The sequence below is a fragment of the Lissotriton vulgaris genome, chromosome 2_1 (genome assembly GCF_964263255.1).
Source record: "Lissotriton vulgaris chromosome 2_1, aLisVul1.2, whole genome shotgun sequence".
Classification (NCBI taxonomy): Eukaryota; Metazoa; Chordata; class Amphibia; order Caudata; family Salamandridae; genus Lissotriton; species Lissotriton vulgaris.
Window position 1 is genome coordinate 394,609,897 of NC_141687.1, and position 14,196 is coordinate 394,624,092.

At 50.0% G+C, this 14,196-nt stretch overlaps 1 protein-coding gene across 1 annotated transcript in view; it reads right to left on the reverse strand.

Annotated features, from left to right (window-relative positions):
• The window catches only part of MPP4 (MAGUK p55 scaffold protein 4), a 296,409-nt gene that overhangs the window by 216,367 nt on the left and 65,846 nt on the right, over nucleotides 1-14,196 (reverse strand). The window contains exon 4 of the mRNA XM_086958555.1: nucleotides 3,847-3,924. Within this exon, the coding sequence (XP_086814681.1) occupies nucleotides 3,847-3,924 (78 nt within the window). The remainder of the gene's footprint in view (nucleotides 1-3,846; nucleotides 3,925-14,196) is intronic.

A 14,196-nucleotide genomic window follows, 5' to 3' on the forward strand; every position in this document is an offset into this window, starting at 1 on the left:
TCGATACATTGGAAGGTTATGTTGACCTGATGCTGATGAATTGCCCATCAATGAGACTCTGTACGAAAATATATATTGTGCCGAACTGTTGCGCTGATTCTGTGAACCAGTTCTTATCAAAGGTTGCCATCTGACACTGAATGAGAGTATATTGCTTCCTGTCTGTTTTCTAATGTTTTCGCGTTTATGCATTCAAATTGTATTTTCACCTGACCATTTTGGATTGTACTATAACTTGGAATGGGACCTGTTGCTTTTCTTCTTTGAAAATGTCAATCAACACATTTTTTTAAAAAGGCTCCATTAACAAGTTGAAGAGAGTGGGTGAGAGCATGGACTCTTGTGGTACCCCTAGAGTGGCCGGTCAGGGATTGGACAGGGACTGGTTCATTTTGAATCTTTGAGTTCTATTGTAGCGAAATGAGGCATATCAACTTAAGATGGGCCCCGAAAGCCCAATCCTGTGTTCCAATAGTTCGATTAGGCGGTCATGTTAACCGTATCGGAAGCTGACAATAGGTCGAGGAGGATCAAAAGGCAGATTTGTTCTGATCCAGCATTTTGAGCAATTCATCCACAATGTGAGTAAGAGCAGATTCAGTGCTGCGGACCTGACAGAAGCTTGATTGGAACTGGTCTAACAGTTGGAATTGATCTATGTGGTTACATAGTTGGATGTGGGCACATTTCTTGAGGAGCTTCGGCAGAGTCAGAATATTGGACATTGGATGGAAGTTGTGTAGGTCAGTGTGAACTGCAGTGGTTTTTTTTAGAATATGGGTAACCTGCCCAGTCTTTATGCAATCAGGAATAGAGCCTTGAAGTAGTGAGGCATTGACAATTTTGGTCCAAATTGGGAGTATGGATGATTTGATCTAACTGAAGAAATTTGATGGCAGAGGGTCACTGAAGTGGTCTGAGTGTCTCAGTACTGCAAGTGTTTTGAAAATGGTACTTTCATCCAAGGTTTTAAATAAGCTCCAAGAAGCATTGTTTTTAGGCATCATTCTGGACAAGTTAACCATGATGACTCCGGTCAACTCTGTCTCCTCCTCCTACTTCTTCATCCTTCTCATGCTTCATAAGGTAGTCAAATGGCTACCCCAAAGCTCAAGACGCACCCTCATTGAGGCCCTCATCTTCAGCGGACTGGACTTGGGCAATGCTCTCTATTCAGGGATCGCAACACATCTGCCCCCATTCTTTTGACCAGCAATCTAGACTAGGGGAATGCACTTTACGTTGGCATGGCTGACTATCTTTTTTCAAGTCTACAGGTTGTTCAGAATGCTGCAGCCAAACTGGATTGCAATAAGACCAAGTATAGTTTGGCCTTAGCCTGCTTGAAGGAACTCCATTGGCTGCCTATGAGACAGAGAGCCAAGTTTAAGCTTCTATGCTACGCGCACAGTGCATTGTATAACCTTGGCCCCAGAATATTACAGGACAAACTGGAATTTTATATCCCCTCTAGTGACCTTAGGTCAGGCAACCTTGCCCTAGCCAAAAGGCTACATATCAAAAGAGTCCGAGTGGGTGGGGTCATTCCCTTACCTATCTAGCAGCTACCCACTGGTACCTCCCGTTAGAGATTTGTCTCACTGAGGATCATGTGAGTTTTAGAAAGAAGCTAAAGACGTGGTTTTTCTTAGGTCTCAAGTAATGTTACCCACGGCTTGGTTCAGATCCGATGCATTTAGCTTATATCACTGTTCACTCTTAACAGGTTTTCGCCTACATACAAATCTGCTCTGACTGAAAACAATACAGAACACTGCAGCCAGACTCGTCCTGGATCTCCCTTGATGGACCCATATCATCCCGTACCTCGGGGAACTCCACTGGGCCACTGTATAGACAAGATGCCAGTACAAGCTCCTGACACACGCATACAAGGCTCTACACAACTGCGGACTCGCCTACTTGAAACATCACCCGAACTTCCATCGGCCTTCCAGACACCACCACTCTGCTTCCCTTTGTCTAACCCTCACCCCCCGCATCCGACATAGCAAATGCGGAGATGGCTCCTTCTCCTACCTAGCAGCAAAGTCATGGAACGAGCTAACCTTTCCTCTATGGACCTCCCATTTTTTCCAGAGTTCCAAAAGTCCCTGAAGGCCTGGCTATTTGGCTAATGAACAGGACCCTGCCAGCGCCTGGATACCCTCACAGGTAACAAGAAGCGTTCTACAAATCTACTGATTGATTGATTGAATGCTATGGACCTACCAATCACTACCAGGCCAGGCATTCGGCAACCTGACAGCTGAGTGAGGTTGCAGAGGTGAAACTGTCCCTCAGCAACTTACGCACCCAAGAAGCCACCTGTCAGCGAGCTTCACAAGTGGGCGAGGAGAATCTTATAATAACTATATACTATTCATAAGAAAATGCTAACATGCTCTGCCTAAATGCAGACAAATAGGATGAGCTCAAGAATATACCATCAAGTCATTCTCCCATTCTGAATCCGCGAGCAGAAGGCACTGTAGGAGTCGCTCCAGAGCCTGCCCGTGCACACTTCTAAGTACAAAGGAAAGCTGTGTCTGAGTCAAGTCCCACCAAGGTACACCAGCCTAACAGGGATTGCGAAAAACAAGGACCCCCTGAGTATAAGAGTGAACTAAACTCCTAGGACAGGGATAACAATGTATGTAAAAAACTTCCTAGGCAGTAACATACTGGAAAACATAAGACATGAAATGACAGCAAAAAACAGGCCGAAAGGTGAAAGCTAAAATAGAACGTAAATGTAATGAACACTTTAAAAAAAATCATACAGTTTATTACGCAATATAGGCTATATGATAAGGAAGAATAAAATCACAAAAAATACATTTTACTAAAAACAGTATCCATTTTGACAGTTTCTATCCATAGAAACCAAACAGCAAGTGGCGAATAATGTCTATGTGACATTATTCGTCACTTGCTGTTTGGTTTCTATGGATAGAAACTGTCAAAATATGTATATGTTAATGATTACTGTTTTTAAGTAAAATTTATTTTTTTGTGATTTTATTCTTCTTTTATCATATAGCCTATATTGCGTAATAAACTGTATGATTTTTTTTAAAGTGTTCATTAAGTTTACATTCTATTTTAGCTTTCACCTTTTGGCCTGTTTTTTGCTGTCATTTCATGCCTTATGTTTTCCAGTATGTTACTGCCTAGGAAGTTTTTTGGATACACCAGCCTAACAGCCCATGCTGCCCACATCTGCACCCTGTCCAAAGCTAGAAAAAGATAGTTCTATTTTTAAGTTCACTGTAAGCTCTCACAATCCTATCACCACAGGCAAGGGCATGGCAGTGCCATCCTGCATAAGCACATCACAGCAGGAAAATGAAAATAGCTCCATGAGGCAATTAGAGCTTCCCTGCTGCTACAGAAGAAGCAACTGCTGCCAAGCAACCAATGAGGCGACTGGGGGAGGGGTGGGATATGGCCTTTACTTGATTTACCTCTGGGATATTCAGGTGACCTGGAGAAGACCAACAGGGGAGGAGAGGCCCAATTGGCTGGGATGGAGGGTATCTCCAAGCAGGCCAATTCACTTTAACGCCCAAAAGTGATTTGTGGCGGTCCTGTTCCGTGTTGACCTTTGAAAGAGTCCTACAGTCCGAATCAGCCACAGCTCAGACTTGCCAGACTATCCCACAGCCTAAGTTGGTATTCAGAGGATTCACACGGTCTAGGCTACTGCATGTTGAAGCAGGCACTCATGTGCAAGTGAGTGTCTACCGCCATCAAAACACTTCCAAAGTGTGTTGACTGCAGCCAACAGAAGCATGTCAATGCTGTTCACTGTAGGATGAAGTCTGTAACATTTCTTTCTCTTACCTCGTGCGACAGAGAACGTGCTTTGGGCACAACAGGGGCAGGCTTCCTCTTGGCATGCTGGTGGAGGCATTCATGGACCTAGGGATCAACAAACAGAAACTTAAGTCAGTGCACTTACATTCTTGTAGAGAAGTATTTTGATCATTGGATTGCCAGAAATCAACTAGCGACAAAAGCAAGATAAACTCCAGAGGTTTCTGTACTCACAGTGCTGGGTTGGTGTACCATGTGTAAAGTCTGGTAATACGACACGAAAAAGTGCCCCTTCTTTTCACTCTTCTCGATTATCCCTGCTACGCCCCACCCCTCTGTTATCTAAATTAAGAAGAGTTCTAACTGGGTGAAAAAATAAAGTTATGTGAATGAGAAGTTTATATTATCGACTGCTACTATTCGGATCCCTCTCGTGCCATTGTGAAAATGGAGGGTTGCTCTTGTTGTATCCGACAGACACTCGGGAACTAAGAATCCAGTGAAGGCTCTTTTTCACACTATGCTTAAATATTTCAAACATATCTGTTTTCCTAAGGAAAGGCCTTAACTTTATTCAAGGTTTAAATCTGTGCGCACAGGGAAGTGATCTTGGTCGCAACCTTCCCTGCATGCAAGATGCTTTCCAAAGGGTACAATCCCACAAGAGCAGACCTGGCCAGTTATCCTTCTGAGGTCAATAACATGAGCACCACTGGGTTGGTTAGGTCTGGCACCTCTTATTTACGTGGCAAGAAAACATCCAGTTTGTGGAAACTGGTAAATGGACATTGAACATAATCGATTACTGTTATAGACATTAATGTATTTATCAAAATTATAATTGGTGGTATGAACATAAGTATATATAGATGTTATTTTGAGGCCCTTCTACTCGCTTCTTTGATCGCTTTTGCACCATTGGATGCCATGTCTTGCTGTGACGTTTTTGCTGGTGCTCCTTCAAACATTGCATTCTGCACCATAAGTGCACATGGATTGGTACGTCATTGATGTACCCTTTACGATTGGTAATTAAGAAGCTTCGTTCACAAATCTCTTGCCTCACATGTTGCAAATCGCGTACTTTCAGGTGTAAGAAAATCGTGTGATCCACATCAATAAGAATAACTTGAATCTGCCAAACTCCTCTGATGACTAATAATTTAAATTAAGAATTATGGGGCATATTTACGAGTTCTGGCGCATCTCTGCATATTAGCAGAGATACGACAGAACAAATGTGTCACGCAAAACTATCCTTGCGTCACCGCAGATTCGCCGCGTTTACAATGTGGTGCGCCGTGGCGCAAGGGTAGGCAGATGCGTGACACATCTCGTGACGTAAGGGCGGCGCATCGCTGGAGTCGCGTCACAAGCGCAACGCAACTCCAGCAATGCTCAGGGCCGCCCAATACTTAACATGCTGCGTCAGTCCTTACGCCTGCTTGAAGCAGGCTTAGGGAATTGACGTAGCAGCGTCGCGGAAGTGACTGCATGAAATCTTGTAGATTTCACGCAGGCACTTTTGCGAGGCACACAGGTGCCGGATTGCCCACCCTGCGTGGGAACGCCCCCATTGTGGCGCTGGGCTTTATAACGTGACGCATCTCCCTAGATGCGTCACATTTTAAATGCCTCGCAGGGATGCGCCACGTTTACGCCACTGTTGCATCATGAAAGGTGGCGTAAACGTGGCGCAAGGGGCTTGTAAATCTGCCCCTTTATGTGTAGCATTTCTGATTTGTCGCGATTTTTCATTGGTTGTTTGTTAGACACACAGATATAGAAGTTGATAGAAAGAGGTCTGCGCAGCCCCTGCTCGCAGAGACGTTCCATACTCTGGCCCCATTACTTGACCCTCCCAAACGGAGGCTCCTGTGCGAACACCTGTCTGCGCAGGAGTCGGAATTACATGTGGAGTGATAAAGTTTGCGCTCCCTGGATTCCCCCCTTTGCATTTCGGTAGGTCAAAGGTGTTGAAGTTTAATAAGGAAGAAAGACGAATACATCGGGGTTGGGTGGAGTATGTGGATTTTGGTGCAGAAATCGCCAAAATCCACTTTCTATGCCCCATTTTTACAAACTAGTAATTGGCGCAATTTATCGCACCTGTTGAATTCTGAATCCCAAAATATCAGATTTTCGCCGCCGACAGACAGACTGCTGTCTATTCGGAGAGCTAATGTGACCAGTACTGGGGCCAGGGTACTGCATATCTTTACACACTGTGCCAGTGGTACCTGCAGTCCTAGTGTAGTGCACAATTTCAATGATGACACTGTGCCTCAATGTGTGTATTAGAGGCAAACCTTGTGGGGACACTAAGCTGATGTGCATAGAATAAAGAAATACTTTTATAAGGCATTCCAATGTCCTTCAAATGTAATGAGAACGGGGGCGTGGCCAAGATGGCAGGGTGAGCGGACGCTTCTTCCCGCAGCTCCTCCGGCCCGACTAGGCGCGAGCCCTTTCTAGACAGCTTTCCTCCCCCCCGCTGGAGTTCAGCGGCCGCGGGACGGGTAGCGGAGACCTTGGTGCGTACACCGGTGCTAAACTTTGGCCCCGAGCACTTCGGCAGGAGCACACTCGGGGGCCGACAAGCTGGCTGCGGAGCGCCATTGACACGAAGCGGAGTGGATCGCCGGCAGGGAGGCCTGGGCGGGCCCCGGCGCCAGTATCTGGCTGCTTGGTGCGGAGTTTGCTTGCCACCCGCATCGGCTTGTGCCTCGGGAGCTGAGGCGCCGGATGACTTACCACCGCAAGGCGCCGAGAGGAGAGACGCCTGTTGTCTGAGCATGGTGGCGCTTGAGTCTGCGGCAGTAGCCTGGTACACTGCGTGTGCCTCGACCCTGTAGCCAGTTTGGGACGGAGCTCCGGAAAGAGAGTCACGTCATTCGGCCCTACTACGACTCGACGGGCCCGGAGGAGACTCATTTCTGGGACCCTGACTCTCTGCACGGCTCCGGCAGTGACCATCGGACTCTGAGGGCCGGCCCGGCAACGCTCGGCCGCCATCTTATCTCCACGACGGCGGTGACGCAGATCTCCTACAGTGCCGTCCTGGAACAACTCCTGCGCCCCCGGCCCTGAGCAGAACTCCCGTCCTAGGAGATTCCACGGACCGGGAGGTCCTTATAGTGGTCAGTGGCTTGAACTTTAATTGGAAGTATGGGTCGGCCTCCACGGCGGAGCCTGGCCGCCATTTTGTTCTCGGAAGCACGGAACGCCTTGCTGCTTCGGACTCTACCCTCGGTGGTGCCGTCAGTGGGGACTCCGAGACCTACGACCAGTGGCTCGAGATCGCCTCTTTGGTTGAGTGGAGTGCTGTGGTCCATAGTGCACGAATGTCGGGGAACCGGGGCACGAAGAGGGGTGACCGCACCCTCCCGGACATGCTCAGCAGGGCCCAGCAGCAATGCGACAGGGCGCAACCATCCCCGAGCTCTTCCAGAACCACAGGTGAACCGGCGGGGGGGGTGAGCCCTCAGTCACAAGATCCTTCATGGAGGACCTGTTCAGTTCACTCAAGGCTGACTTCCAAACGCTAAAACAGGAGGTAGCCAGCGAGGTGCGAGAGGTCCGCAGAGAGGTGGAGGGCCTTGGTGAACGGATGGAAACGGTGGAGGCAGCGGCTCAGCGGAGGGACGAGGAGATTGTCCATCTACAGCAAGACGTCCTACGCCTCAGGGAACAGCATGTCGACCTCCAGGCACGCAATGAGGACCTGGAGAACAGGTCGAGACGAAATAATATTCGGGTTCGGGGTGTTCCGTCCGCAGAAGAGGTCACTGATTTGGCAGGCTACCTGAAGGACATGTTCAGGGAGATCCTGGGTGAGCCCGCGGACTTCCTGATCCGGATTGATAGGGCCCATAGAGTCGACCGACAGCGGCAGTCGGCGGCGCCTCCTCCGGACATTCTGGCCTACCTCCCGGACTTCCCAGTGAAGGAACGCATAATGGCGGAGGCCCGCAAGAAACAGCCGCTGACCTTCCATGAACGGCCTGTAGTGTTATTTCAGGACCTGTCTGCCATCACGCTGCAGAAGCGCAGGGCCTTCAAAATCGCGACGGACTTCCTAAGAGAGAATGAAACACCGTACTCTTGGGGACACCCCTTTCGCCTTATTTTCCGCTGGAATGGCGTACTGCACCAACTGCGCTCCTTGCAGGATGTCTGTGGAGTCCTGGGCCTCACGGCCACGGAGGAGAGTGAAGCGACGCCGGGCCGGAGGCGCCCTGATCGAGGAGGACGACGGCGGTCGGCGAGGCGGAGGTCGACGGCTAGTGCTGGGAGGCCGTACTCACCCACCATTAGAGCAGAAATGGCCAATGCTCTGAGAGAAGCGGCCAGGGACTCGGCTGCCACGAACGGTGTCGCCATGACGGCGTAGAATCGCTCCGGGGGGAGATGGACATAGCTTCTGCAACAACAGGTTTGGGGGATGGAGGGAGGGTCAGGGGAGAGGCGGGAAGAACAAGTGGCCGGACGTCCACTTTTTGAACTTTCCACGGACTTGTCCGTTTTGGGACATGACTGGGACAATGGGTTGTTCGGGTTTGGGTAGGGAGTTCGCCAGTTGCCACGGGTTTGATTTGAGGGAAGTTAGGGGTTGTTTAGGGATAGAGGGGGCACCGTCCAGTGTCTTACATGTTATTGCTTTGTCTTATTTTGCTTCTCCTGCGCTCCAGTCCCGTGCCCCTCCCCCGCTGAATGGGCACCCACGGCCTAGCACGCACGGACCTTTGGGGATATGTCGACACTGAAGGTAGTGACCCTTAATGTTAAGGGACTGAACAATCCGGTAAAGCGGAGAGCAATCTTGTCTTTGCTGGAGGGGACACAAGCAGACATATGTCTCCTGCAGGAGACCCATTTACTACCACAGGATTGTCACAGGATGCGCTCTAACAAGTTTCCCACACAGTTCTTCTCCTCTGCTGCATCTAAGACCGCGGGGTGGCCATTTTGATAGCAGGTTCCTTCAGGGGAGGTGCTGTACAAATTCGCAGAACAAAAGGGGAGGCTGTTAGCGTATCGCCTCAAGCTGGGGGACACGACGTTCACTGTCGGCTCTTTATATAGCCCGAACGACCGCCAGGAGCGCTTTCTTGACTCAGCGCTGGTGGACGTGACTGCCTCCCCAGACAGACATATCATTCTAGGGGGTGATTTGAATATAGTTTTTGACTCCACACTCGATAGGTCTGCGCAGCGATACCCGCAAACTGGGGAACTCTCACAGGCAGGGAAGGCTCGAATCGCTGACATGGACCTACATGATCTTTGGCGCACCCTTCACCCCACGAGTAGGGACTATTCTTACTATTCACATGCGCACCGGACTTATGCACGGTTGGACCACTTATTGGTCAGTGGACCGATGTGTGCCTCCGCTACGGCAGCGGACATTGGGGTCCTGTCGTTGTCTGATCATGCACCGGTCGTAGGAACATTTGCGCTTCGCCGCCCCCCCCCTCTCGTGGGGTATGGCGACTTAGAGACACCCTCTTACATAAAAAAACTGTTGTTAAACACATTGAGGAGGCGATCCGGGAGTATCAGGCACACAACGATAATTCAGACACCTCACTAGCGACGCAGTGCGCGGCGTTGAAAGCGGTTCTGAGTAGGGAGTTCATTTCCATCTCCTCAGCAGAAAATAGGGAGAGACAACGTAAGAGGGAGGAGCTGACTTCCAAGGTCCGAGAATTGGAGCAGGTCCATCGCCGTACCGGAGCTCCTAGGGTGTGGAAACAACTAAAGGCCGCCAGGAAGCTCTTGTCGGCTTTAGACATGGATAGGGCAGAATACGCGGCGCTGCGTCTCAAACACGCGTTTACACAGGTGGGGATAGGTGTGGCAAACTCTTGGCGAATAGACTCCGTATAGCGCATCAGCGTAACGTAGTAAAGGAACTGCTCGGTTCTGATGGGGTGGCAGTCTCTGATGACGCGGCTGTGGCGGAGACGTTCCGTAGGTTCTATGAAGAGCTTTACATGGGGGAACCCCCCTTGCCGCAGGATACTGTGGACTACTTGGAGTCAGTGGCCCTTCCGGCCCTGGACCCAGCACAGGCGGAACACAGTGGCGGCTGGTGACATTTGAAAGTGGTGGGGCGTAAAATGATTGGCATACTGCACCGTTGCGAGCGAGCGCAGTGGGACGCATAATGTTGCACACTAAAGACTGACAGCGTGACAGCCAAAAGTTCAAGGACTCAGGAAAGAACCAGACGTCCCTTCAGCCAAGAGCAGGCAAGGAGCTGGCATCGTTGACGCCGGGCAGTGTTTAATTTAACTGTGGGCTCAGATTGCCATTTTAATTGGACTCCTACCATCGCGTTGTAGACAATCCCGGGTTCCTCTTAGGCATGTACGTGCGTTTTACCTAATGTAACCAGCGTGGGTAGCAGCTAGTTGGATTGATAAAATACTACCTTTTATTCGATTCTGAAACGACACAGGCGGCCTGCCTGCTGGTAACTCGGTCTCAAAAGAGTTATTGAAACCGCTAGTACAGTTACTCTGACAGGGCTGGGTAGCTTGGACTTGCTTGCTTTTTACCAGTGAGACCCTGAGGGACCCTATGGAAATGAAAAATTACTGAGGGACTGAGGCCCCGAGAGCTGTAAATTGCAGCTGTTACTGTTGCAAAAACGGGCATTCACATGTTCATCATCACAAGCGCACACAACATGCGAGGAAGAAACAATGCTGGCAGCCCTTTAGTTGATAGGAAGTGCATTCAGCATTACAATAGACAGGGTCAATAAAGCGCCTAGAGTGAAAGTATGGAAGGGTAGCAGGCTCTAGAAATCACAGATGGATTAAATTCATCAGTGCAGATGTACAGGATTTAAAATGTTCCTCATCCATCACATTTTCGTTGTCTGTCAACAGGTCGCGCATCATATTTCTCCACATAATTACATCAAATCCAACCACGGACATATTAGCAGTAAGATATCCCTGCAGCTGGTCTACTACTAGAATACAAGACATAGGTTTTATTAGAGGGGTATTAATTCGGCAATTTGTCAAAATAATATATGCAGGCAACGTTTCGTGTCAAGATCTTTGTACAGTAGGGAACTCTGCTGGGCCTAGCATTCTAAATACAATAAATCAGAAATTAACATTTTCGGCATCAATTAGAAACTATATAAATTATACACACACCTTCACAAACCCGAAGCTTCTCCAAGTTTTACTCTCTCTTTTTGTCTGATAATTAACTTGCAAAATCATGAAGAATCATTAATTTATAGTGCCAGGACACTTTCTGATCGAATGGCGCGTATTACACGACCCTTTAATGCGAATCGTGCTAAAAAATAAATGGCAAAGTAAGGAAATCCCTGTTTTTGGGTTAACAGGAGAACGTATTACAAAGAATAGTCAGTGCAGCCTTGCAAAGAACGGTTGGTCTCGGCACGCCAGATCATGGTTATCTGCTGTTTTCTCTGGGGGCAGATTGTTCAAGCCGCCTGCGCTAAAAGTTATAAATCATGACGCATGGGTATTTTTTATTACCGATTTTGCCGCGTGAATGAGTAAAATGCTCTCGCGTTGCAGACAACACACACACATACACAACAGACAACACTCAAAGAAATGTATTCAATTTCATACACGCATACACACAAACACATCCATTCACGACAAAACTCTCCATCAAACATTCATGCATACACGCACGCACGCTCGCACAAAACACTTTAAAATAAAAGAAAAACACACACACACTCTTACAGGTGCACTGATACAGCCCTGCGGTGCCTTCTGCTGCTGCAGAACTGGACCTTGAAGTTCCAGTACTGGGCCACACACACAGACCTCTGCACCCCTCCTACTCCTGGCCCTGGGGTGCTGTGTCTCCTACTACTTCAGCACTGGAACCCTACACATAACACAACATCCCTGCAACGTCCGTATGAGCTGAGAAGATAGCTCAGTGAATAATGTTTACCAGGGCAAGCCCTTCCGTCACCGTGGGGGTAGTAGCACGAGTGTGGCCTGGCGCTAGACAGGCCTGCTGACAGGGGCACGAGGACACGGCTCATTTTAATTACAATCTTTATGAGTATGTGAACTTGTGAAGTATACCAGTGCAGGAAAGAGACAGGATGTCTCGTACCTTACCTTGCTTGCTCCTGGTTCCGGTCCGCGCCACCTCTGGGCTCTACTCTGCTCCCCTCCCATGTATCACGTCACAGGCTCACAGTCACAGCCCCTCTCAGCCAATCCTGGCGCCAGAGGGGGCACAGGCCTTCTTGCCCGTAGCACGCCCATTAGGAGGCCAAAGGGCTCCTAATGGGCATGCGCAACCAAGCAAAAACACAAGTGCGCCTGAGTGGACACGGTGCGAAAATTCGCCCTCCGTCCCCACTCATGCGCACTTGTGGTGCTGCTGCATGCCCCCTAGCCTTGTGACGCCTGACAAATGACGGCAGACCGCCCGCCCCCTTCAGGGCGGTCTGGCATCATGCAGTCAGTTGAGTTCTTCTTCTCGGAGCCCTCGCCCGGCGTCTTTGAACTGATTCACTTCAAAGACGGGCTGAGGCTGAGCGGGGGTAGGGAGGGAGGAGGGAGGGGGGGGCAACGCCCCAACGCCCATAATGGACGGACCGCCACTGGCGGAACATCTAGAACGCAGTATTCATGTGGAGGAGGTGATATCCGCTATATCCAGGCTCAAACATGGGAAAGCCCCGGGCCCGGACGGCTATACGTCCCTGTTTTATAAAACCTTTTGCTCAATTGTGGCTCCTATTCTTACCCGCCTGTTTAACTCCTTCTCCGCGCCGGGGGCCATACCGCCGGACCTGTTGAGGGCAACGGTCTCAGTGATCCCAAAACCTGGGAAGGATCGGGCCCTCTGTGGCTCGTACAGGCCTATATCCCTCCTGAATGTTGACCTTAAATTATACACAGGGATTCTGGCGTCTAGATTGGCCCTGCATCTACCGGGCCTAGTTGAGGCTGTTCAGGCTGGTTTTGTCCCGGGCCGACAAACAGTCGATAACACCAAGAGGGTGGCGCACATCTTGGAGAAAGCCTCGCGGATCCCAGGAGAGAGGATGTTGCTGGCGGTAGACGCTGAGAAAGCATTCGATCGCGTTTATTGGCCCTATCTCGAGCAGGTACTCCGGAAGGTGGGTATTGGGGAAAAATTCTGCTCGATGGTCTTTAACTGTTACAAGTCCCCTTCGGCTACAGTTAGAGTTAATGGGTGCAGTTCCCGCAGCTTCGAGATTGAAAGGGGTACCAGGCAAGGATGCCCGCTTTCCCCCCTCCTTTTTGCTCTCTATATGGAGCCGTTTGCCCAGAGAATCCGCCAGAACCCAGATGCGATTGGGGTCAAGATGGGGCGGTATGTCCATACGATCAGTCTCTATGCGAATAATGTCCTCTTGACCCTGGATGATCCAAGACGGGCCCTCCCGGCGTGCATTCAGGAACTAGACGCTTTTTCGAAAGTGGCGGGCTTTAAGATGAATATGGGCAAGTCAGTGGCCCTAGATGTGTCCCTGGCTGCAGATACAAGACGAGATTTGCAAAGGCTTTTCCCCATGCAGTGGTCGTCATCCCTGGTGCCTTACCTGGGGATTCTGCTAGCACCGACGTTGCCAGCGATGGTAACGGCCAATTATGCCTCCCTTAGTAGGAAAATCAAGGAAGAGCTGGGCCGCTGGAGTAAAGGCATGTTGTCCTGGCTTGGCAGGATTGCTGCGGTCAAGATGACGGTCCTGCCCCAGATCTTGTATCTCTTTCGAGCTTTACCGCTCCAGCCACCTACGGGATGGATCAGACAGACGCAAGCCGACATTGCGCGCTTCATCTGGCAAGGCCGCAAACCAAGAATGAAGAGGGTTATTTCCACGCTGGCCCCTGAGGCGGGAGGCCTTGGCATCCTGGACCTCCGGAAATACTTCCAGGCGGCGCAGATGCGCTACCTGGTAGAGTGGAGCAAGTGGGAATCTGACAAGCATTGGCTCTTTCAAGATCAGGCAGTAGCGGGGCGCCCCCTTCAGGAGGTGCCATTCTTGCGACGGATTCACCGCCCTCCCAACCTATATGCTTCCTTTGTCACGCGAGTCCCCTTGAGGGTGTGGGATACGGTCAGTGAAGTTCATGAACTCACCACATTCCCCTCGCCTTTCACGCCGATAGCAGACAACCCTGATTTCTCCCCGGGTCTGGAACCGGGCGCCTTCTCACACTGGAGGGAAGCGGGTTGCCGAGCGCTCTTCCAGATGTATGACTCTGAGGGAGTGGTCCCCTTTCAGCACTTGAAGCAGGAGTTCCACCTGACTGAGACGGATAGGTTACGATACATGCAGATCAGGCACTGGGCGCTTCAACCTCAGGTGTG